The sequence below is a fragment of the Anolis carolinensis genome, chromosome 3, assembly GCF_035594765.1.
Source record: "Anolis carolinensis isolate JA03-04 chromosome 3, rAnoCar3.1.pri, whole genome shotgun sequence".
Taxonomy (NCBI): Eukaryota; Metazoa; Chordata; class Lepidosauria; order Squamata; family Dactyloidae; genus Anolis; species Anolis carolinensis.
Window position 1 is genome coordinate 50,224,747 of NC_085843.1, and position 26,260 is coordinate 50,251,006.

General features: G+C 38.6%; 1 protein-coding gene across 1 annotated transcript; it reads left to right on the forward strand.

Annotated features, from left to right (window-relative positions):
- Positions 1 to 203: 203 nt before the first annotated feature.
- On the forward strand, positions 204 to 22,885 carry tmprss7 (transmembrane serine protease 7). The gene is made up of 17 exons (XM_062974901.1): positions 204 to 393; positions 1,355 to 1,485; positions 3,178 to 3,245; positions 3,498 to 3,691; positions 4,225 to 4,263; positions 4,641 to 4,869; positions 7,505 to 7,635; positions 13,832 to 13,944; positions 16,431 to 16,537; positions 17,125 to 17,261; positions 18,356 to 18,460; positions 18,570 to 18,680; positions 18,864 to 18,980; positions 19,381 to 19,558; positions 19,926 to 20,194; positions 20,838 to 20,974; positions 22,623 to 22,885. The coding sequence occupies exons 1-17, from the start codon at positions 219 to 221 to the stop codon at positions 22,791 to 22,793; spliced, it is 2,412 nt and encodes an 803-aa protein (XP_062830971.1). The 5' UTR covers positions 204 to 218; the 3' UTR covers positions 22,794 to 22,885.
- The last annotated feature ends 3,375 nt before the right edge of the window (positions 22,886 to 26,260 follow it).

Consider the following 26,260-nt stretch of genomic DNA (forward strand, 5'->3'; position numbering starts at 1 on the left):
AGCTCCCAAGATATTTCATCACTGGATATGCTGGCTAGGTCTATTTGGATGTACAGGACAACAGCATCAGAAAGTCTGCATATTACCCCAATTTACACTTATAATTTCACTGTCAGTTGAAAAATGCAGAATGGAACTGAGAAATGATGTAGATGTGCCTATGTTGGAATCATTATTTCCTCCCCTCTTTGGTCAAGGTATCAAACGTATCAGTTCAGATGGCAGATTCAGAAGAACTATGGGAAAGACTTGCAAGAAAACTCAACAGGACATCAAATAGGAAAGCTAAAAGGAACAAATCTATCTGGAATTTTCAGAATAAAATAATCCTCTTTACAGTAGTCCTCTTTATTGTTGGTGTTATAACGTGGACGTTATTGTGGCTCTTTATTGGTGAGTTCCTGCCCTTTTATACATATTTAAAGAGGTTCCATGAGATGTATCTCATATGTACATTTAAAGTGGCCTATTGGGGGTATAAACATAGTTTGACATATGTTACTTCTCTATAAAAAAGTTTCCAATGGGAGATAAAGGAATCTTTTTTTTTTCTTTCCCAGAAAATATGTTATGTTGATACTTATTTTGGAAGGGCAAAGGCTGAAACTCTTGCTTTGGAGTAACTAACCTAGAAGACAGAGTTATATATTAGGGGTAGCCAACATTAATGGGTCAAGGGGCCACCAAATAAAAACAAAATAACAACAAAAATCCAAACAAACTGAGAAATTATGGGAAGTCTATTTGTTGTGTTGAAAACTGATTAAAAATTAAGTAGTGCAAGAGGAACTAAATTTGTTTAAAAGGATCTTCCCAATTCCTGATGCTTCCAGGAGAGGTTCCTCAATAGCCACACTCCTGCCTCTGGAAGAAAAAAAGTTAGTTTCAGTTAGTGCTGCTAAAACAATCTTGGTCCCTTTTTGCTCTGTGCTGTTATCAGTGGTAGCTGGTAATTTCCATGTTTGGGGTTGTGAGTTTACTCTAGGTTTGGAAAGCTTTAAAGAGCTTTAGGAATAAGATTCAGCAGTCTAGATAAATTATTTAAAATGTAGCTCAGAACTCGAATTAAAGTATAGCGCCACTGACCTGAAAGCCTTTTACAAAAGGAAAGCAAATAAACTCACTCCTGCTTACATCATTTAAATAGATCAATGTCTGTATAAAAGGAATGCCGTAAGTCAACTGTGAGTTCATCTAGTATGTATAATTTCAAGGCAGGCTGCCAAGCTCAATTCTCAACCGCAGGTGAAACATCTTTTGTTATAACTCCTAATATTTCTTAAAATCTTATTGCCATCTTTTTATTGTCATCAAGGACAGGGTAACACACATTTATGACCTTTGTGTTTTACAGTGCAGGCAGAAAGCAAGGATGCTTTGTACTTTGTTGGATTATTTCGGGTTGCCAATATCGAATTTCTCCCTGAGTATCGGCATAAGGAATCTAGAGAGTTCCTCTCTATAGCACAGAATGTTCAGCAAGTGGTAAGGAACTCACACATATTCATGCTCAAAATGCACAATGGTGTGGCAGACTATCATCACGTTAAATGAATTAGAATGCCCCAAGAAAGGGTCATTAAGTCCAATCACCTCTGCAGAATTTTACAAGTAGCTTGAATAATATAATCCCCAGTTTGAAACATTCCTATGCTTTCCCAATATGTTTTTGATTTATTTTCTTACCAGGAAAAGCATTTGCAAGAGAAGATGAATTAATTGGGCAATGTATTTAAAATTGATAGCTCTAGGGGCCTTCCATCTGCCCACATCAATAATCAACTGGATATATCGACTTAGCAAATTCTGGCCTCTTGTAATGTGACAGTACGATAAGGCCGCACAATCCTATTCTCTTGTCTCACACCAAAGAGGACAATTTTAAGGACAGCAAGCAACTCGTAGAGCCAAATGTAATAAATATAGCAAATATGAATATATTATGTACTGGTCACATAATCCTCAGATTAGGATTGGCATGTATGCATTAGCAATTGTTCTTGTGTATTTTGTTGTTGTCTGCATAACTCTGATTTTATAAAATAGTAATGCTTGAAATAAACTTTATCTCTACCAGTGCTGTGATTTGGTTGGCCTAATATCAATGGTGGGACTTGGTAGATCCTTTGGGCAAAGTTGTTGTTTATTGTCTGTTTGCCTATTTGCCTTAGTGCTCATTTTCAAGGCTCATCCCAGCTCGGTGTTTTCTTTGGGAGTTACAGTAGGACTGATATTTCTGTCCTACCCAGCAGAATCGCAGTAGTTAAAGTGGAAGCATAGCACTACAATTGTGTCATGTATGCCTCTGGTCTAAATCAACTGAGATTGTTGTTGAAAGAAAAACCTCTCTTGCCTTTATTTTTGAAGTAGCTTCACCAATGTAGAGAATTCTGACATGGAAATAGTTCCACTGGGTGTCCAGTGCAACTCATCTCCTTGCTCTAGGTTGGTGTAAAAGGGAGCTGGACCTATTATTAAGCAGAATGAAGCACCTGCCCACAGGCAAAAGATCATGGGACTACAAAGAATGATAATTCTTTATGGGCCATACAGACCCATTGGGGCATTTTGTTTACTCTGCTGTCTTCAGATGTGGTGAAGAATGTAGTATTGAAGTAAGAGTCAACTGTCAGGACCATTCCAATTTAAAGGATGAAGGAATACATTCTTTCCCTTTGCCTCAGATAGCAAAATAGCTGCTACAGTTTCATTCTTTGTCCAGGACTCCAGGTATATTTCTAGCTACATCTTCTCTCAAGCTCAACGAAAAACTTTATGGTGCATCTTCTATGCCAGTGCTTCTCAACCTGTGAGTCCCCAGATGTTTTGCCCTACAACTCCCAGAAATCTCAGCAAGTATATCAACTGTTAAGATTTCTGGGAGTTGAAGGCCAAAACATCTGAGGACCCATAAGTTGAGAACTACTGTTCTATACATTCATAAGAAATAGATATTATAAAGGTAACTCTAATAAATACCTGTGCTGCTCTCTTTGTCAAAGGAAGCTGAGAATGAAATCCTTCCCAACTGAATTTTACTAATTTTAGTAATGAGGAAGGTTGTTATATTTCTTATCCTTGTAGTTACCTGCCTGTCTTAGAACATTCTTGGTAAGATACATTTTATATTTGGTCTCTGAAGGACTGCAAAACTATTATGTGAATTTTCTCTTTCAGATGAACTTGGTATATACCAAATCTGCTTTCTCCAAATTTTATAAGCAGTCCATTGTCTCAGATGTCAGGTGGGACATGTTTCATTTTACTTTTTGCAGCTGGGGTTCTTAGAGAAAAAAAATAGTCTCTGCTACCTCTGTTTAAAGCCTTTGTTTTATCAAATATGTGAACAACACAAAATTACATCAAGGCTCAGCAAAGAATCCTATGCTTATAAATACTTCTGACACATCATTGAAATAATGAGTTAACCTTTAGATTTGTAAGGATCCAGATCTAAGAATCACAATGACATATTCTGCTTTTATATTTGATTTCAGTAATAACAACAATGGGGGACTACTTGTGCATTTCTGGATTGTGTTTGTGATGCCACAGGCTAAAGGTCCAGTCTTTTGTGAAGACTGTGTGGCAGCTATTTTGAAGAACTCAATTCTAACAAGCATCACAAATCGAACTTCAATAGGGAGTCTTCAAGGCCTGGCTGTTGATATGGACTCCATTGTGCTTAGCGGTTGGTATTTCTACTTAAACTAGAATGCTTTGCATCCTACAGGTTTTACCTAAGGAAGAAGCTCCTTTTCTTCAAGGGAAAATAACATTTAGATAAACTTAGGATAAAACATACTTATTTTATATGAGAGAAACAACAGTCTACAGCAGTTCTACAACTAAAGAGAAGATTTTGGAATTCCTATAAACATTATGTTCCACTATTACTGGGGTTTTTAACCTTTTCTGAGTGGCTCTTCACATTCCTTTTGCCTTTTATGATAAACTTAAATGAGCTTGATTCTAAGTTCATTCTGATGCAATGCGATAAAAATCTTTTAAAACATCAAGTTATGGTGACTTCATAAATTCATTCTCTGAGGAGACAGGGCAGGTTAGAAATAAAATTATTATTATTATTATTATTATTCTCAGGCTATGATACAATAGCTTGATAAGATTGAAGCATTATGTCATGTACAGTATTTGCTGACCATTTCTTTCAAAAGTTCTTTACACTGGAGAATATTTATTTGTATCTCTTCTCCAATGCAGTTGGGCTCCGATCAGATTACTCTTCAACAACTGGAACAGGTACACTACTGAGCATATTTATAATGAATGTTCTGTCTGATCACTTTTAACTCAGATGTGTATATTGTCTGACCTCAATTGAATTCTGATTCTGGGCTAAAAACAGAATTTGTTTCTAATTGGGTAACTGAGTGCAGTTGATCTCCATGAGAGATGCCAATTTCTAGTAGCACTATCACTTAGACTGCTTCTATTAGAGGAGAGAGCATGAGAGGTTCTGTCCAAAACATTTCATATTGTAAATGTGAGTAGTACATATTCATGTTATATTAATGATTTGAGAGAGAGAGAGAGAGAGAGAGAGAGAGAGAAAACATTTTGTCTATTTTTTTCTATTTCTGGCCTATCTGACAATATAATTTCGATTACTTTTGCAGGTACAAACTGCATATATGATCTGTATGCAGACCGACTGCATCAACACTTTCCACTGGATATTTCAGAAAAATCAGGAAGAATGATCTGCTATTTCAAATTGATAGCATTGGTTGGCTACCTCATTCGTCTTACTATAGCATCTATTCAGCTTGAAGCTGATAACTGCATCACAGATTCATTGACCATTTATGACTCTCTGATGCCAATCAGAAGTAAGATACTATATCGGTAGGTATGCTTTTCTATAATATATCTTTGAAGACTTTGTAGCAGAAAAATATGTTGGGGGAAGATATCTTTTATCATACATACAGTGATGATGAAGATGTTTATTTATACCCTGCCTTTTCTCTCCACAAAGGAGACAAAGTCACTAGAGTGTCATCCTTTCTCACCAAACACCTATTGATTTATTACAAATGATGTATTGATATTTATGTTTAATATTAATTAAAATAGTTACATGGGATGCAGAATTCTAATAGTCAAAAATGTCTTTTAATTAAACATCAGTTAGTTTGACTTCAGTATATGACTTCAGTATTGTTATTGCTACAGTATGGCAATAAAATTACTTTGGCTTTATTCTTTATAGAGAGGATGGGCTCAAGAGGAAGAGGTTCTGTATGCTAACACCATTTATATATTTCTTACCTGCACACTCATCCACTTGTGTAGGGTAGTGAGATTGTGGGATAAAGGAGAAAACTGAGAAGAGATTGACTGGGGATGCAGGTAGAAAATTGAGAAAAAATGGCACATGACATGGCCCTCACGAAAAGAACAAAGTGTTAAAGGGTGAGAGGAAGGAGCGGGAGGAGGAACGGAGGAAAAAACAACATAATTATAAAATGGGATGAGGAAAATAGGAAAATAGAAGCTTTCAAAGTGAATTGTCACAAATACTGAAAAGGAGTTGGGTTGACTAGAGACAGTTTGTCTAGCTTTATTCAGGGTTTCTTTCTGTTGAAATCCAAAGACAGTGAGTTTGAAAGCTACTGTATTTTCCCACATTATCAATGTATTTTTGGAATTTAAATTTTATCAACACTGAAATTTTATAACAGATTAGACAACTAAAGCAATAGGATTTTACTAATACAGTAGAGTCTAGATTATCCAACTTGCGCTTATCCAACGTTCTATATTATCCAATGTAGTCTGTCTCCCGCCTGAATCCACAGCTGTTTCTCTAGACAGCAATGTGCAGCAGGTCAACATGGCCTATAACAACACAAGTGCAGCCACGCTCCCAAACAAGTGGCAGACTTGTTATAAAACATGTTGTTTTGGTGCTTAATTTCTAAAATCATAACATAATTTGACATTTAATAGGCTTTTCCTTAATCCCTCCTTATTATCCAACATTGTGCTGGCCAGTTTGTGTTAGATAAGTAAGATTCTACTGTATGTTAACTCACTTTGCAGTTATGCCTCTGGTATGGACATTGTCTAGAGCAGGAGTTGCCAAAGTGTACTCTGCGGAGCCTTTGGGGCTCCCTGAGTGATTGTGAGGGGCTCCAAGTCAGATGGTACCATGATGCTTTCCTCCTCTTCTCCCTCTTCCTCTTCCTCCCCTTCTTCCCCTCCCCTTTCCCCATCTCTGCACGTGCAGAACATCCAATGGACGGTCACTTTGGGGTTGTCCCTTCAAGCAGGCTGGCTGGCAAAAGCAGGTCACTGAGCAAAACCAGAAAAGCCAAGTACAGTAGAGTCTCACTTATCCAAGCTAAACGGGCTGGCAGAAGCTTGGATAAGCGAATATCTTGGATAATAAGGAGGGATTAAGGAAAAGCCTATTAAACATCAAATTAGGTTATGATTTTACAAATTAAGCACCAAAACATCATGCTTTACAACAAATTTGACAGAAAAAGTAGTTCAATACACAGTAATGCTATGTAGTAATTATTGTATTTACGAATTTAGCACCAAAATATCATGATGTATTGAAAACATTGACTACAAAAATGGCTTGGATTATCCAGAAGCTTGGATAAGCGAAACTTGGATAAGTGAGACTCTACTGTACTCGAAGCTCAGAAACTGCCAGCAGAGATCACAGTAGTGGAGCTGGGATGAGGAGCAGGCAAGCCAAGTGACTCAGTCAGACAGTGAATGTGTTTGAAAGGTAGAAGAGAGAGAAAAGGAGAGAGAGGAGGATTGGAAGAAAACTAAGCTGGACTTTCAATAGTCAGGGGAACAATAATAATGAGGGAGCTCCAGGCACTAAAAGAAGACATGGCAAGGAGGGAGATTTCAGGGAATCTCCGATAAACTCTGACAAACTCTGCTGCAAGAAGCAGGCACATTGTTCACATTAACTTCGGGTGTACAAGTAATATTGTACAAATATTTTAATTAGTTGCTATATCATTTTGTAGATTTAAATATTGAATAATATTGTGTCCAGGTTTTTAAAATATTGATACACACACACACACACTTTATATATACCTTATATATACCTTATTATTCATACATCTGTATACTCATCATGTGTAATATGCCTCATCAAACATAGACAGATCAAACTAAACAGCAGACATTTCTTGGGGCTTTACAAGAAACTTTTGCTTCAAAAAGAACTCTGTGGCTGAAAATATTTGCTAGAATCTAATAAATCAAATACCTAATAATCCTGCTTGAGCTTAAGGAGGCATACATGGCTGCCTTCCTCATTTCTTTTATCCTCACAAGAACACTGTTCAGACTTCTTAAAATGTCTTTTATTTCTTAGTGCAACTGGTGTTGCTCACACAGTTGGAAGCACAACTCCTTCATTAATTGGCTACCAAAGAAAAGAACCTAAGCTACTAATTAACATCATACAATAGATATATGAAAAAATTATTTGTTTCAGAATTTGTGAACCAACCAATTCACTCCGGTCTTTTGTTTCTACTAATAATATGATGCTGGTGACACTGAAGTCTGCTCAAATGAGGAATGCAAAGGAATTTCGTGGCTACTTTGAAGTCATTCCACAAGAAAGTAAGTGTTCTTTGTTGTAATGAAAGTATGTGCAGAAATAGACCACTTAAATGGTGCTGTTAGAAGAAAAAACATATAGTTTCATCCTAATTTTTGTTTTGTCTTTAAAACTATGTCCCATCTTTCCCCAAATTAAGTATGCCAATCTTCTTTGTGACAGTTTCAGCATTTGTCTGGTTCTTCTGTTGTCTGTCCACCTAGTCCAAACACTCTGCTTCATTTCTGCAATTGAAACAATATCCAAGAAGTCCTAAGTCTTCCAAAGACATGATCCATGGGTCACTGTAAGTCAACAGGTGACTTGAAGGCACATGCATACACACTTCTTCCAATATTTCTGAAATACCTGCCTCAGATTATTTAGCCCAGATTTTGGAAGTAGAAAATGGCTTGGCACTTCTTTGCTGGTACTTTTTTCCTCTAATATAGTTATGGTTAGTAGTTCCTCTAGAAAGTAGAATGATATAATGGTTTGAATGTTGGGCTAGGAAAGTTAGACATCATAGTTTGCATCCACACTTGGCTATGGAATCTCATTGGGCGACCTTGGACTAATTAGTCTCTCAGCCTTAGATGAAGATAATAACACAATGGCCAAACCCCTCCAAAAGGTTTGCATTAGGGTAGCCATAAACCAGAAACAACTGTTGCACACAGCAACAGGAGTACTTCAAGGTGGGAAAATTGCTGAAGACCACAGTATTTGTTGCTACAGTTAATCTCTCTCTTTCCCTCCTCTAAGTGAATACTGTACTTCATCAATTTATTTATTGCATTTTTATGCTACTTTTCTCTCAGAATGAGATCCATTCCTTGGGGTTTTTTTAAACCCTTTGGAAGAACCCTAGGAAGTTTGTAGTGATATAAGGAATTGCTGGAAAGAATGGCTACCAACACTCCCAGAAAGAATAGAATGATGCAGATACAACAAGAGTGGGCAAAATCCAAGGAGGCATGGTGCAAAATTTCCAATTTCTTTGGAACTTTCTGGAAGACCTTTATAACACAATAGAAAACACTGGTTGCATTTTATTAGCCTAGCTTCTAACCTTATACTCTGTACTACCAGTAGATGGAGGAGTTGTCATACTAGTACAGAAAACACCACTAAAATATATTTTAAACCCACATTTGTATTTACTTCAACCTTCTATTGGGAATATCCAGAACTGGGGCACATTGTTATTGTTAGTTTGTTTTACATCAAACATAGGAGTAGATGACTAGAACCCACAGTTTTTTTAAAAAAATCATTCTAATCTCTGATTATTTCCTAAATATTAAATTAGTTTTATGCATTCTGATGAGGGCTGTGACAAATAATCAAGATAATAAAATTAGGACAGGGAATATTTTCTTTCCTCATACCGAACAGTATATCTTTTATGGAACTTAAATTGCTATAAATATTGTTTTCATTGAAATGTTGTTGCATCTTTAACAGTGACTGAAATCCTTTATAGCGTGTATAACCTAGAGTGGTGGTTCTCAACCTGTGAGTCCCTGGGTAGTTTGGCCTACAACTCCCAGAAATCCAAGCCAGTTTACTAGCTATTAGGATTTCTGGGAGTTGAAGGCCAAAACATTTGGGGACCCACAGGTTGAGAACCACTGACCTAGAGTTATGCATTCATGACAGTTACATATTCAGGACCCCTACATAGATTAGTCACTATTTTAAGGGTTTCAGAACCCTACACATCCCTAGTTTAAGGGCTATGTAGGGACCATGAGAGTCCCCAGTCTCGACTGAGCAGAAACTACTGTAATATTGTTGTCGAGACCGCGATTAGCCAGGATCTGCCCTGTGATGGAGATCTGATCGCTTCCTCCGATGAGCGAACGAACCTTGGCGAGCCGTTAGGGAAGCTGAAAATAACCCGGAATATAAATTTACCTGAGACTGAAAGGGAAAAGACTCTGCCAAGTTGAAGGAAAAACTGCCAAAGTGTTTATTAAAGCAATTCAGCTGAAAAGGACATCAGGCAGCGATAATTCGACATGCAAGATGTAACATTTTGATGAAAATAAAGCCATTTTATACATTTCTAAGTTTGAAGTCTGCTTGAATCTCCCACCCCGTCCCTCCGCCCATCTGGCTGCTGATAGGTCGAGGGCGCCGCACTAGGCGGGAGCTTGGTTTCCCGCCCCGTGCCTTAGCCAATGAGGAACAACCTTCGCCTCTGCCAGGGCCAATCAGGTTGGGGAAGGCAGGAGTCAGCTAGACAATGGGTTCTGGTGAATGAGTCATTTGGAGTTATCTTATGCAAAGCGATTACCCGAGGCTAGCACCTTCTAAGATAATCTTAAGATTATCGCTGTTTTGAATAGGGCCATTTGGAATGTCCGGGGTTTTACACATGTACGCAGTTCATGAATACCTGCGGTGTGACGGAGATGACAGTAAATATTGACACTATGGGATTATGGTGGCAGGACCAGCGGGAAGACTTCCATGGCTCCCCAGGGGTCCGGATGGGTCAACATTACCATATGAGATTTTATCACCCCGGGGACTGCTCCGATCTGGGGTGGGCCAATCTCTTGTTATGGGCCATGCAGATGCAACATAGATTAAATCTTATGGTGACAGTTAATCCTCTTTTGTGTGTGAAGCCCAGAATCTAGGATGAGGGAAGGCAGGAATTTTTGGGCTTAACTAGAGTTCAGGCTATGCCTTCATTGATTAAAATATACTAGGGAATATAGAGAATCATATCTTATCCATTTCCACCCAAAATTACCGAAAAAAGTACTAAATATTAACATTTATAGCTTATTTTCCATTCCTATGCTAATAGCGCAAGGCGGGAGGCCATTTAGGCAAGGAACACAGTTTGACAATCAGCTGATGATCAGAGAAAAAATGGTCAAAAATGATCTCTGTTGGTTGTATTTTAAAGACTAGGCGATTTTAGTCATAAATATGTAAAAGGGGTGATTCTTGGTGCAAAATTGAGTGAGTTATGGATGAAAATGCATGCTGGGGGTAGGTGATTCGGCAATTCGGCCATATCACGTTTTTTCTGAGTACAGGGAGGAAATTCAGATTCCCTCCGGTTTTAAAGGGAAAGAAAAAAACCCAGGTTTTTCTGTAATATAACATATATAAAAGGGAAATATATGAGTCTGGGGGTCTTCCAGGGAACCCATAGACCAAGTTATATCTGGCTAAACAGTTAATAAAGATTTGATTCCAATATTTCATAAACATATAAGCATACAGTTCATGAAAAGTTCATAAGCAGCTCAGGTTGATTTGTGTCCTTGGGAGTCCAGCAAGAGTATATGGATGAGGAATCCGTTCATTCATAAAAATGAATGAATGAACTGAAGAAGTCCATCCAGGAGTCTTTGCCATTATGGGGATCACAGCTGGTCCTTGAAGAAACTACATTTCTCTCCCAGGGAATGGCAGTCCCCCACCAGTAGCCCTGGGAGAAACTTGTGTCCTCGAAAAGGCATCTTGCCAGCTGCGGGAGCCGAGAAGTGGCACGGGGCTGCAAAAGAGCAATTGGAACCGGCTTTTTGACAGTCAGCTGTTTCGAAGTTTTAAAATGGACCAATTCTAGCGCTGTTGGTTGTCCCGGAACCAGGAGCCTTAAAAAGTGTTAGATATAAAAGATAGGCATGCTTGGAATATTTTTGAGGAAGTTATGGGTCAAATTGTTCCGTCCCCATGTTACTTAATGGCAGGGAGAGCGCGGAAGGCTTCCCGCCAGGGTTGGAACGGCGGCTGGGTTAGTGGAAGAAAGGAGAGAGGTTTTTCCCATGCAGAGGAGTCAGAAAAAGGGATACAAAATAACCACTTGAGAGGGTTTCAGGTTGAAGGAGAGGATACTTTTTATTTAAAGATTAGTTACAGTGTCAGGGCTGGGGAAAGTAAAGAATTTAATAATAATAATTTGTTGCGGTCTGAACATTTTCCCACTTTGCTGGCGATCCGGATCTGTGGAACTCCCCGCTGAAGGTCAGATGAATTTAAAAGCGGGGGTCTCCGCTATCAATATCAATAGGGACCCTTTCTTCTGTCATTTGGGATGTAGCCGGCTGATGGTCCCATTTCACCCTCCACACAAGCAAGCTTTGGCATGATGATCAATTGCCATAGAGGCTCTGTTTCTGTCAGGTCACTTTGAATTCCTGCCAGTCATTGGACTGGCCAGGGGCGGATTTGATCACCTGGCAAACTTATTTCTACCATACCAAACCAACCTCATTAACTGTGACCAATACAAATTGTGAGTAATTCATTTATACACACAGCTCAGATCACTGCTGAGGTCTGCAAAAAGAACTTTTAGCTGCTGGCAACAAAATTCAATTCTATATTTAATATACTAACAAAAATGAATGAATCTTTGTGATCCCTTAAGTCCGTCCCCTCGGTTTTTCAAATTCCCAATTTCCTGGCATGGTTCTTTTTAGCATTTTATGCCACCAAAGCATGCAGCAAGAACCCCCCTCCCAGCATGTAAGAATCTATGAAAATCCCCCCAACCCACAAGAATTCCAGAAACCCTCCATTTTCTCTGCAGCCCCTCGCAAATTGTGATTGGATGTTGGTTTGTGTTACTTCATGTTGTCATTTTGAGATGAATGGCAGAGGAAAGCAGAGGTATATGGTTTAACTGCGTGTGCATGTGTTTGTGTGTTTGTGTAGGGGATAGATTGTAAGGTGGGAAATTAGGTGTAAAACTGTCCCCTTCACCTACCCGCCTTATTAGGAATATCTATCGTTGTTATGGTTGTCTCAGCAGACGATTGACCACCATCAAGAGCAGTGCTTTTCCAGCATGCTTCCCCTATTCTTTTCATCACCAGCTCTGAACCTTAATATTATGTATGCCTGTTGTGTAATATGCCTTAAATTTAGACTGTAAACATGAGAGAAGAATCTTTATATTATTTATTTATTTCATTTATATACTGTTTTTCTCATTCCTAGGGGGACTCAAAGCGGTTCACAACATAGTAAATGGCAAAGATTCAATGCCTCATATCCATATAAAAGAAACATTAAGAGGCTAAAAGAAATCACATATAACCATAAAATAACTCATTAAAATCATATAAATCACCAAACATACCATAAACATTAAAATATTAAACATGAAAGCTTTGAAAACATTGCATCGATCCCATAGTTTCCTGTAGCTGTTTGCGTATTGCTATCATTCATCAAATGCCTGCTTTCACAGCTAAGTTTGAAGCTGTTTTCTGAATGCCAGGAGGGAGGGGGGAGATCTAATCTCGCTGGGGAGGGAGTTCCACAACCGAGGGACCACCACCGAGAAGGCCCTGTCTCTCACCCCCACCAGTTGCACCTGCAAAGGCAGCGGGACTGAGAGTAGGAGCTCCAAGGCCCATCTTAATGGTCTAACTGGTTCATAAAGGGAGATGCATTAGGACAGGTAAGCTGGGCCAGAGCCATTATATTATATGTAACCTGCTCTGACATCCTTCATGGTTAAAGGATAGAGGATATTTTGTCTAAATAATTGTTGTTCAAAAACATGTGTATCTGATACTTTCTATATTTTATGTGTAAGGAAAAACCTGGACTTTAAGAGTATTAGTCAAATTTCCTTTTTCCTTTTTAAACATTTTTCAAGCTCCAGTTCCATGCAAGGACATTAGAGAAGCCTTTCACAAGAATGGTAAAAACATCAAAACATCCGGGCATCCCCCGGGCAACATCCTTGCAGATGGCCAATTCTCTCACACCAGAAACCAGAAAGTTTCTCAAGTCGCTCATGACACAAAAAAATTTATCCCATGTTTGATTGCTTCTTGCATGTTTTTATTGAGTGAATATGAGCTTTTGCTTGTTGTAATGTTTCATACTTTGCTTTGTCCTAACTAATAAATATATCTTTTTCATTTTCTTTTTTTTTTTTAGCAATCTTGAAACTTATAAGACATGCAGGGTAATATGCTTAAAATACAAATGAGTGAATTAAAGGCTAAACTCTTATAAAACTAGAGTCCACTGAACTCTAAAATTTACTTCTGATTAACATCTGTTGCCTGCCGTATATATGTAAATATTGTAATGAAACAAGGGAGGGAGGAAGAATGGGAAAGGGGAGGGAATGAGGAAATTGTTCTTTTAAAACAAAAACCAACAACAACCTGATGCTTGATTTTCAGACTGCGCAACAATAAATATAGTTCTTCTTATCTCTTTTATTAGAATGTGGCAAAGCGATAGTAGCATTAGGAAATACCCGCTTTGAAGGAAGAATCATGAGTCCATATTACCCAAGCTACTACCCACCAAAATGCATTTGTTCTTGGACTTTTCAGGTAATTTTAAACCCCATTGTGAAGCACTTTTACAACTGCACTTCGCTGTTTTTATTGTCGATTAGAAAGCAGGACTCTCAGTCTGCTTCTCTCTTTGATGAGATGAAGTTGCAAGATTCTAAGCTCTTTGATCTCAGCACAAAGCCTGAATCTCTCTCTGTCTCTTTTCCTCCCTTTTTTGGTCAAGTAGCTATAGTGGGAGATGAAAGGTGCCCTTGTGGGAAGGTGGAAAGCTGCACCTGCTCTCAGCCTCTGCCAGCCTGCCCTCTCCCTCCGAGGCTCTCATGCGCTGGCAGCTGAGCTGTGGCAACCACTGTCACTTCTTGTAATCTGGCACACCAAAATCAGAAACTGCTACCGAGCTGAGCACCCTTTGTCAATTTTGAACTAGAAGGACAGAAGAAGTTTGTAAAGCAGCTTACAGATCTGACAAGTCTTCCCCTCCATCCGAAGTGGAGGTAACATGTTACAAGTAAGAATAATCTTGCCTGTAACAGGTTACCAGAGCATCATGATGTTAGTCTTATGACTTCTTTGGAGAAGGAATGGCAAGTAAAGTTTACTGATTAGTTTTAAAACAGGACTATTTATGGATCATGATGGGGGATTTAGGCCTTTTTTGTATTGTACATATTGTTATTATAATTATTTATAGCCATTTTTTCTCCTAATACTGGTATTCAAAGAGGCTCAAAGTCTTAAAAAACTAAACAGTTTAAAAACCTACAAAATATACAAATAAAAATAGAATTAGACATTACAATGATGAAAACAAGCTTAAAACAGTTAAAGCTACTAAAAATTATTTCTAAAATCAATTAAACATCATATTGGACATGAACAACACAATCAATAATGTACCTGGCTACTTTTAATAATAAGCAAATTATCTTCTAAAATAAGCAAGTAAATAATTAATTAAAAGGAATGACACTATAGCTGTGTGAAACTGAATATGGCCAATAAGGAGAGAGGTAGTGTGCACAAAAGATGAAGAAGACATTCAATTTGCATTTGAATGCAGACTGACCTAATTCACACTGCCCATCCTAGGTTAAGGATGGTCACACTGCCCATCCTGAAGGTCACACTGCCCATCCTGAAGCACAGTTACCCTTTAGTACTCAGTTCTTTAAGTCTGAATGTAGTTCACTAACCCACAAAAATACAAACAAATATGGGCATTTCAGGGAAAAGTTCAAACAAATTTATGGATTTAACTGCAAACAAAAATGTGTATGTTATTAGACTTTGCACAAAAGTTCATATAAAATACGGTGTTCTTTAAAACAGTATTCAGCATTCAGAAACTCACAGAGGGCCCTTCCACACTGGCACAAATGCAGGATGAACCAGCACTAAAAATGTCAGTTTGACACCACATTGTGGGTGCAAAAACCCACTACATTGGTCGTACAGATCGGCCATGCCAACACCAGTTCAGTATAGCTGGACATGGGAAGTATTTCACTATCACTTATTTCCCCCCTCCAATCAAAGGGAAAACTCTCCATTCCTTGGTTCACCCTCAGTGATGACATGATGGATCTTTGAAGGTGGAAACCCTTTTCTCCTCTACAAAGTTTTGTTGCATCATCACCAAGGGTGATCCAGGGAATGGACAGCCTCCTGCAACAGTAAGGAGGCTTTATCTTCATTTGGAGGGGGCAGGGATGGTAGTGAGGCATGCCATCCCACCTCCCAGGGCTGTCTGAGCCTGGAGAGTGCAGTATGGTTGTGGAGATGCTGCCTGGGATCGCCATCCACTGGAGAGCTTCAGGATGCCACCGGAAATATTTGATAATGTCTCTAGAATTCTCTGGCTGTCTCCAGAGTAGCAGGGATGACACGACCCAAATTTAACTCCTTTTCCCTGTGTTGGTAAGTGAAGGGGGAAAGGGATAGCAGCACTGGCCCATATGGACAGCAGACTGATTCACATTAGAGCCAATCTGCTGTCCGCACTCTGCTCAAAGTGCAGGACTGCTCAAGAGTTTCAATGAAACTCCAGAGCATCCCGGACTTTGCTTAACTTGTGGCTAAAACAATTTAGCCTAGTTTACCCTGCATTAAAATGTGGATATCCAGGAGTGACTTCTGGTCTACTTCAGGTTTTAGGGCTGGTGTAGATAAGCTCCGAGACATAGGAAAGAGAGCAATAAAAATGTGATGAGAGTGAATTAAGATACAGCAATTTTTGTCTTATACTCAGATGTAAATTTGTCTGAGCTGGCATATAAATATCTGAATGCTTGAAAGAAACCAAAATTAACAGATTTATCTATCTCTAGCCTCTGCTAGAGATGAAATGGTCATACAACTTTATTTTTACTGTCACCTAAAGTTTATTCTAATCAGCACCCACAGACCTAGATAAAACCCTGATATGCATATCACATACAGATATATATGTAAATAACAAAAATCAGTTGCTTGGTCCTTGTATGATAGAAATTTCAAATATAATTATTCTTTCTCAAATACAGACTCCACAGAAGAACTTCGGTATAGCACTGAAATTTCATAACTATACTATCAATGAAAAAAGCATAAAAGGCTGTGAGCATGGGTGGTGGAAAATTAATGAACATATGTAAGTATACCAATTAGGCTATTCTTCAGTATAGCTAACTAGCACAGTTCCTTTCATTGAAGTATGAGGAAGGAAGTAGGTATAGGAACTTTCTGTTGATGTTATTGTTAGCAGCAGCAGCAACATTTTTATCCTGCTTCCTCTCTCTCAAAGGAGACTCAAAGTGGCTAGCCCTAAAAACCATGCTGCTGCTCAGTTGTTTAGTCGTCTCCAACTCTTCGTGACCATACAATATTGTAATTATAAGGAGACTTTGATTTCAGCCACCCAGATGTAAACATATTGTGTTTTGTTGTTAATTGCTTTTAAGTCAACTTAGACTTTTTCTCAACTAATTACTATTCATTCTTCAGTATTATTTGGTTACTACAGACCAGAGCTTGAAAAGGTTAATTTTAGACTACAATTCACAGAGTCCCTATGCCAGCATAACAAGTGGGTATGTTGCCTTGAGTATTCTGCAAGTTGCCAAATGTTGGGACTTGCACGAAAACAAGATCTGGAGGGTTGTATAATCCCATTCCATTTTAGATTATTGTACTGAAAAATGCTCCATATGAGAAGTTAACACAGATCCATCTTTCTAGGTACTGTGGCTATTACATTGATCATCCAACAATATTTCGTGTTGCAAGCTTTGGGGTCAATGTTGAATTTCAGTGTAGTTCCAAGATTTCAGAGAAGCCACTCCTTGTGGAACATGGGATCTACAACATCAGTCAACGTAAGAGTGACTTTAATTTCCTTTGTGCCTTCTGAAAACTTGTCTGAATGAAAACACATTAGATGCCCTCACTGATATGTGGGACAAGGTATATGGCAGCAACTAGTTCCTATTCAATAGTTAGGAAGGTTGATCCAGATTTTTGTGTATGCAACTGGGATGGTACATTATATTACACCCTTCTCCCTGCAATGATCCCTCTCCCACTTCCAAAAATACTTCATGAAGTCTGGGATGGGGTGGATAGAGAGAACCATGGTGTGATATTCAGGTGAGTACGAAAACAGCAAGGAATTAGGTTGCTGTCCTTTTTATGATTAAAAAAAATCTTGCTCACTAGTAAAAGGGAATTAGAAATTTATTGGTACTTTTTGAATAATTTTAGGCACCACACGGAATTTGGGAACCAATTAGAGTAAATGAATTCTAGAATAGTGCTATTCAGAGTAGTTGTCTGTGAACTGATGCTGGTCTACAAGCTATTGTTGCTGGTCTACTGTTAGAAACAATGGCCATAAATATATATCTGGCACATTTGAAGAAAAACCCTGCATTATCCTACCACCCCCTCCCCATATCAAATAACTTAAGAAGCACTGTTCTAGAATGTACTGTGCAGAAAATGTATGATCTAGATATATTATTTGTATTTTATCTTGGGTAAATTAAATGTTCCAATTTCTACCAAACTATTGTCCTGATAAAGCAACTTTAGAGAGGTGTGTTGGAGAATGGCTACATTTTGATACTGTTGGTAGTGCAGTGAAAAATCAACCAGGAATTTTTAATGAAAGCGATTGAGGACTTCAGAGGGCTTCAAGGAGGTCACACTTTGGGATGTCATCCGTTGGTAGCATTTACTTCACCCTTGTAACAAATTGTGTTCTTTTAAATCAAATTCTAAAATAAGAATTTAAAGATATGCTTTTCAAATAAAGGACATACCAGCAAGTGTTTCTGCCACTTGGAACAGTGCAAGAAGACTACTTAGGTGCATTTGGGAATTTCTTGGAAGGTCCTTGTTCTTTTGTCAAATAAGTATTAATATAAGAATCAGATACTAGAATCATAGGTGTTCTCCTTATTGCCTTTAGCATGTCCTCTTGGATCTTTTGAATGCGGCACTGGTTTTTGCATCCAAAGATACCGGCATTGTGATGGGATCAATGACTGCTTTGATGAAAGTGATGAGCTCTTCTGTGGCAAGTACCTACAGCAGATGAGAACTAAAAATAAAGCAACTATTCTTTAGAGCTATCCTTTAGTGCAATTCATCCTTATGGTTATATTTTTCTTTTCTCATTTTAGGTACATCAAAACAAAACTGTAGCACTAATTTCTTAATGCAACACCATTCAATTTTTTGTGATGGAATAAATGACTGTGAAGATGGCCAAGATGAACAACACTGTACTGAAAGTGAGTCTCATCTTATATATAAAACCTGTGCAACACTGTAAGCTTGGTTTTAGTCTGAATCTTCTCAGCCATGAATTCACTGAGTAAAGCTTAGCTATTCCCTCTCAGCCTTAGTGCCTACTTGAAGACTGATTAAATGGAATTGTTAAAGAATGTATTTTGCATTTGGTTGTTCTTTTTTAGGTGTTCCATGTACCAACAATACCTTCAAGTGCAGAAACAATGTTTGCTTCATGAAACAAAATGCAAGATGTGATGGAATTGTAGATTGCCTTGATCGAAGTGATGAAAGCAATTGTAGTAAGTTTGTCTAAACTCATATTCCTCAGAAAGACAAGGAACTTAGGACGTCTTACTTTCTATATGAATAATATGTATAAAAGATATATGCCATTTTATTCAGCCCTCAGCACCTTTCTGTAACAAATGCAGTGTTATTTTTCATATATACATGATTGCATTAATGTATGTCCATCAACCTATTATGATTAGGCAATATATAATGCTCCCTTAAAGATAGCACAGTACAGCTCTCTTATCCATTCAGTACCCACAGTTTCACTTAATGTTTCAAAAATATTCCCCACCTTTGAACATGTTTGTGAGCCTCCCTATTTAAAGCTTTTGTAATTTAAATTTGTGTTGCTTGATAAAAATATGGTTGCTAGAAAGTGGTTGAATCATTTGTATGTTTTAAAAGGCTGTGGCAGCACTAAATACACCAATGGACATCTCCGGATTGTGGGGGGTTCGGATACACAGGAAGGCGAATGGCCGTGGCAAGTCAGCCTCCATTTTGCTGGAGTTGCATATTGCGGGGGATCGGTTATATCAAAAGAATGGCTTATCTCAGCTGCCCATTGTTTTCAGGGGAATAGGTGAGTAGTTAAATTTCAGTTCCTCTAGAGCTTTTCCTTTAATAACTCCATCTGTTTACATTCAATGAAACAAGATTTAGTGACTTACTTGTTTTTCACTTTAGAAAAGAGCATTATTGCTGAATGATCACTTGCATATTTACTCAGAAAGAGGGCCAGGTGAGTTAATTAAGCCTTGAGTAAATATGAATAGAATTACATCTTTAAGGAAGACAGTTGCTATGCATCCTTTCAAAACTGCAGCTAAATTCTTCAGTTGATTATAAACAACACTTTTAGTTTGGCTTTTTTTTTTTTTAAAAAAAGAACTAACTATGTTCCAGTAATTCAATCACTAATATCTGCAATCTAAATCATTTTCAATTAGGTTATCAGACCCTAGAATCTGGACAGCACATCTGGGGATGCGTACTCAAGGAAAAGCCAAATTTGTCTCTACCCTGAGGCGAATCATAATCCACGAATACTATAATAGCCAAAATTATGACTACGACATTGCCTTGTTGCAGCTAAGCACACCATGGGTTGACACAATGAGATCATTAATTCAGCCAATATGTCTACCTCCTGCCACATTCAGAATGCATCCTGGGGAAAAATGCTGGGTAACAGGATGGGGACAGAAACAAGAAGCAGGTAAACCTTTGTGTTTTTAGCCAGTGAGCCACTGTGCTGTTGTGGCTGGAGTGCTGAAATGGGAATTGTGAGATATGAGCTCTAATCCCTGCTGTAACATGATACTCACTAAGTAACCTTGAGCCAAGTATTCTCTCTCAGCCTGATTTACATCATGGGGTATTGTGGGAATGATGTATGGAGCCATGTATGTTGCTTTGAGCTCAGCAGAGAAAGGATGCAAATTATAGTTATAGAATCATTGAGTTGGAAGAGACCACAAGGGCCATCCAATTCAACCCCTTATCATGCATTTACAACAGATGGTCATCTAGCATCAGTTTAACAACCTCCAGAAAACAAAAGTTTGCCACAATTTGAGGTAATCTAACACAAAATGGTCCATACTGCTTAATTTAAGCAGCATCTAAACCCCGAGAAGGAGGACCTAGTTTTATGATTTTACCATCTTTATTACAAAACCAGATGTATGAATGAATTAGCTTTCTTCTTTCTTGTAGCTAGGCCAAAATAATTTGTGAAATTCCAGGTCTGGTTTTATGGAATCTATCTCGGCCTCATTATTATTTTGACTTTTCTGATTTATGTATTTTTGAAACTATTTTGAGCTGTAATCTTTCCTCATTAAGCTTTTTTTTTTCAGATGATGAAGCACCAACAGTTTTGCAAAAAGCAGAGGTAGAAATTATTGATCAAACATTGTGCCACTCAACATATGGGCTTATCACAGCCCGTATGCTATGTGCTGGGATGATGTCAGGCAAAAGGGATAGCTGTAAGGTATGTATGAATGTATGTCCACAGTTCTCTTTCTCTCTCATTCACAGAGCCACTTTCTGTGTTTGCTTGAAGTTTGAGTTAAGAAACCCAATAACAATGGTGCCATAATAGATATACATCGGTAAGTTACTTTGACTTTGTACAGATGACCGGTTTTGGGAGTGGATGTAAGATACCTGTCCATCTAGATTTTATTGGACTATACCTCCCTTTAGTCGTGATAAGTGACTGTGCTGGCCGACAGAAAGATGTTGGAGTCTAGCACTACATTAAAGTAATGGGTGGGTAATTAAGTGATCAGTCTTGTCCTGACAGAACCATTATGTTATTAGGCAGACCTATACAGCATATAAATGCTTATATATGGTACATAAGAAAATGTGCTATGGCAAAAAGACAATTAACATCTTGTCTGGTCCTGAATATATGATAGATATATATTAATATCTTACTTTTGCCCATCTACACTGGCATATAATTTAATTTCAGAATGCAGATCAACTGCATTGAACTGGATTATATGTCAGAGTAGATATTTGTCTTGTGTTTTTGTATAGAATCATTATCTGTTTCTGTTTGTTTCATTCGTATGGCCCTGATTTAGTTTTCAAGTGCTGCTACCGAAAATGGGGCCTTTCTGAATGAACTGTTTTGTTCTTTCATCCAAATGAACGAGAACTTTCATCTCATTGGCCAACATGGGAAGGCTTCCTATGCTCCCCTTCCCCTCAGTTTTAGGGTTAGATGGTCTCACCATTTCACTGTTCCTCAGGCTCTCTCCGGCATTCATTCAAGCCCCCCCCCCCTGTACTTTCCAACTCAGCTACAAGCCCTGGCAGTCACAGGCTCTTTGGGCCTGCAGGCCACACACACTCTCTTTTAAAGAGAGTCGCTTTCCAAGTTACTGTGTGTTGAAAAGTACAGGGGGGCCTTGCTACCCATTAAAAAAAGATAATGGAGCCTGAAGAAGAGCCAAGGGCTGCAAAAACAGCATCAATGAGCCACAGACTGCATTTTGCCTATCTGGATTCAGAGACAGTGGTTTATCCCACCAATCCTAACAACTTAAATGAATGCTGGAGAGCGCCTGAAAATCAGTGAAATGGTGAGACCCTCTAGCTCTAAAACTGAGGGGAAGGGAGCGTGGGAAGCCCATCCATTGCCGCCAATGGGACGAAAATCAGGTGACCAAACGGTTACGTTCCCACTTTTTTTCGTTTCCCTGCTTTTTCCATTTGGCGAGGGGTCTCCCGTATCATACCAAATGAATGAACGGCACGAAACAAAAACATGAATGAAACAAATGAGACAAATTTCAGGCCCATGACTAATAGACATATAATCCAGTTCAATGAAGTTCAGTCTGCTTTATATTACACTGACCATTATAATGCAGTTCAAATTGCATTATCTGGCAATATAGATGGGGTGTAAGACTTTGAACAGATCACCAGTTAGTTTGATAGATATTGGCAATGTTTATTTCTCATTGTTTCATAATTTAAGATTTCAATAGTTTCAATCATTCCTAGGGAACATGAAAAACACTTTTAGCAGCATCAGCAAATAATACAGTATCAGTGATGGTATTAATTGACATGTTTTGAAATACCATAAGCTTCAATCACTTTAATACAATGTATTTCAGGGAGATTCTGGAGGACCTCTGTCCTGCCGAAGCAAAGGTGATGGCAAGTGGTTTCTCATAGGAATCGTCAGCTGGGGGTATGGCTGTGGAAGATCTAATTTCCCTGGAGTATACACAAGGGTGTCAAATTTTGCTACATGGATACACAAATATGTGCCTTCTGTTTTTTAACTGAGCACTGATTACATTTTATGCATCACCATTTCTGCAATTATCATTCAAGTGATAATACTTGAAGCATCTTCATTAAAACCATGTTTAATAATAAACAGTTGTTGTGTTTTCTATTTATTTTACATCCCAAAATGAATATTACAGTTGTGTCCTCATCGTGAAAGGTATATTTAATCGAGGGCAGGACTTATACAGAGTTACATATATTTAAATTTATAGATTAGGTACTATTAATAGCATAATTAGCATTAGCCTGCATGGAGAGTTAATACTGGGGAGAAATAAGAACATGCTATACTATTGTGGATGTCGTATATCTTGATTTCAGTCATCTGTCTACATTGTATAAAAACTGGTGGGTGCGGGGAGCAAAATCCAGTATGTTCTTTTTCCATATTCACATGAAAATACAATACTGCATTTATTAAATGTGCATTGACATTGGATTTTATTTCACAAAGCTTCTATTCCACCACATTCACATGATCATGAACAGCAGGTCTGTGGAAAACTATCATTAGTCCTCATAAGTCATTAGTAATTCATTAGATTTGTGCAAATGAATCACTATTAAGAAACATGCAGGAAAGGAGGAGAAAAAAACCTGAGAATCAAAACACAGACCAATAATTTTTGTTAAAATTCTTTCACACTCGGAAGCCTCCCAGAGTCAGTTTAATTTTTAGTATAAGTATCAAGCAACTTTGGCAATGCCAAAGGGGCCATTGCTAGTGTTTAAATTAAGACCCAGGCTGTTTTCTGGTCATTGTAAGGAAGAGCAGCTGGGGCGGGACTAACTGAGCTGGGCGAAAGACTGAGAACACAGTATTCTGGGAAATGTAGTTTGGGAAAGCGAGGCCCACTGTGGCAGAGAATTCAAAGGCTGTGCCCTAAATTACATTTCCCAGAATTCTGTCCATGTTAAAGCCTCAGTGTGACAGGTCTCTGCCTGTCTCTCTCTGGGCCAGCCATGTGCTGAAGGGGTTTCTCCCTTTCCTGGCCATCCATCCAGGCATCCCTCCTACCTGCCTGCCTGCCCTGGGGCCCCCTCACCACCCCCTTTGAGCAAAGAGCGTGGCTTCTCCCTCAATTCCAGGCCTTGCCAACCACCTTAGAGCCCTTTGGGGGAATCAAACCCAGCCCTTTTGGGGGAGAAGTGGGACCAATGACAGAAACCTGAAGCCACTTACGAGACCTACATAACTCTTCCCAAAAGTTGTAGGTCAATGTTTTGAATCTTAAGTTTTTTGCATGGGTGCCCCTCGTGTTGCTTAATATGTGTTGTATGTACGAATCTTATGAAATAGATACAACAAACAAGGCACAAACCAAGTTTTGTACAGCCCTAAATACTAATAAATTAAAACTTTATATAAGTGAACTATAGTGGGGGAGAATCCCATCTTTGATGTGACTTAAATATTAACATGCCGGCACAGAAGCCAAATGGCATCATTGCACAAGGTAAGTGATGGGAATGTAGAATGCTCTGAAGGGGACAAGTTTATAGTGGGGCAGCTTTAAAGGTGGCAGTCTGGCAATGGTTACTCATGATACCTGTTTCAATGCTGGTTTGCTACCTTATGCAATAAGTCCATAAAACAGTAATAGAACACTGCATGTATACCCTAAAAGTATCACTTCCTCTGATCTCAGAAGCTAGGCTGGGTAGGATTGTTATTTTTTTTAATGAGGGACCATGGAAGAACAGCAACTGCTCTGTGATATATTCTAGTGGAAGACAATAACCTATTTATTATTCCTTTCCTAAGAAATCTCATCATAGGTCAAAAAGATACTTAAGAAAAGACAGAGAATGTTTCTAACTTCCAACTTCTGACAACCAGCAATGTACAGAGTGCATATAGATTTAGTTTTTAAAAACCTGACAAATTTTGAAATAGTTAGAAAGAATTGGGTAGAATGGAAATGATGCTGACTGATTTCCCATTAAGTTCCACCCCAAACATTGCAGAACATTTTGAACATAATTGCATAGGTTATAGATAAGTCTCTAGGCCAGAACCATGAACAAAATTAGAAAGATGGGAGTAGGGATAGGCAGAAATAATTTTTAGACTACTTCTCCCCCCCCCCCCCCCCCTTGCACACCTGTTACTGAAGTCACACAAAATGCAATAGGCATAGAGTGGCAGAAATATCAAATTTTGACCTTCCAGTATGCTTCAAGGTAAACACTAGGCTTGGGCCCAAATCAGTTTGAATGAAAATGATTTGTAATATTTAGTGGTCCATTTTATATAATCTCTGAAAATAGAACGGGGAGGAGGGGGCTGCAAAGCCTGACAAAATGGACTAAGGGAGCCGGATTTTATTGACTCTTCGAGAGGAAGGAGTTAAGTCTGCATTATTCCTGAGGCAGGGATCTGCCATGGGACTCCTTGAGAAGATGGGATTATTGCAGCATTTTTCTCCCTCTCTGGCAGAATTAACATCCGCCCATTTCTTTTTGGAAAGTTTCCTAGGCTCCTCCTCCAGAGAGTGCTCTGCTGGAAATTCGTATTTCCAGCAGCACTTGCATGGGGCAGGCATTGAAAAGCCTTTGAGTTCCTCTTGAAGCATGATGGGAGTTTAAGCTATTCTCTCTCTGTTTCTCAACCAATAAAAAAACCTAGTTGTGTTCATGCTCTGATTGGCTGAGAATGGACACAACCAGCAACTACAATTCCCAGAACCCTCTCTTGTGGTTTGTCTTATTTTAAAAAAATGTTATGGTTAAAACTTTAAATAATTCTAAAAAATCAGTAGATTGGTGAATTGTTTTGAAACTTGGCAAGCCTGCAGTTGTAAATGGAGTCTAAAACTGAGGTATGTTTCATGCAGATAGGTCTTAAAATGACTGAGGATGGAGCCTTTACATTTTTCCATTGTAGCCAATGGGCCTAATCTTTGCCAAATGAAAATGGCAACACTTATCCTGATTCGAGTAACTTCCCGGTAAACAGAATGAGGGGTTGGCCAACAATGGATTCCAAAAGAGCATGCCTTTTGGTCAAATTGCACATCTCTAGTAAACACCCAATGCAAAAACAATGAAAACTGGATAAGTAAACACCCATCATTCAAACTGAAACATCTTCATAAAACCATACACTAGTTGAAAGTTAGATATGCGAAAAACAACTTATATTATCACCACTCCTCTTTCTCGGTTTCTTACATCATTGATACATTGGTCTGTAGCCAGCAGATTCATGAAGGGGGGAGATGGACCTGACACCCTGTGTCCCTGGGCCACTTGAACCCGGGGAGTGCAGGATGGCTGTTGCTGCCAGCTCCTATTAGGAATCAGCCCAGCTGTCTGCACAGTCCTAACTCAAAAGACAGCCTGAATCCTGCTTCACCCAAGTTAGATTAACCTGTGTGAAAACCTCATTAAGTGACTTTCCATCATTTTAACCCATATCAGTCCACCAGTGTTCAGTCTTCACAAGGCAGATTGA

What these genes read in the sequence shown, in the direction of transcription:
- tmprss7 (XM_062974901.1), top strand. Translation starts at nt 219, where the DNA reads ATGGCAGATTCAGAAGAACTATGGGAAAGACTTGCAAGAAAACTCAAC. An exon ending in AGAAGTAAGATACTATATCG is followed by an intron (nt 4,870 to 7,504) that starts GTAGGTATGCTT and finishes TATTTGTTTCAG; the next exon opens with AATTTGTGAACCAACCAATT. An exon ending in GGGACAGAAACAAGAAGCAG is followed by an intron (nt 20,195 to 20,837) that starts GTAAACCTTTGT and finishes TTTTTTTTTCAG; the next exon opens with ATGATGAAGCACCAACAGTT.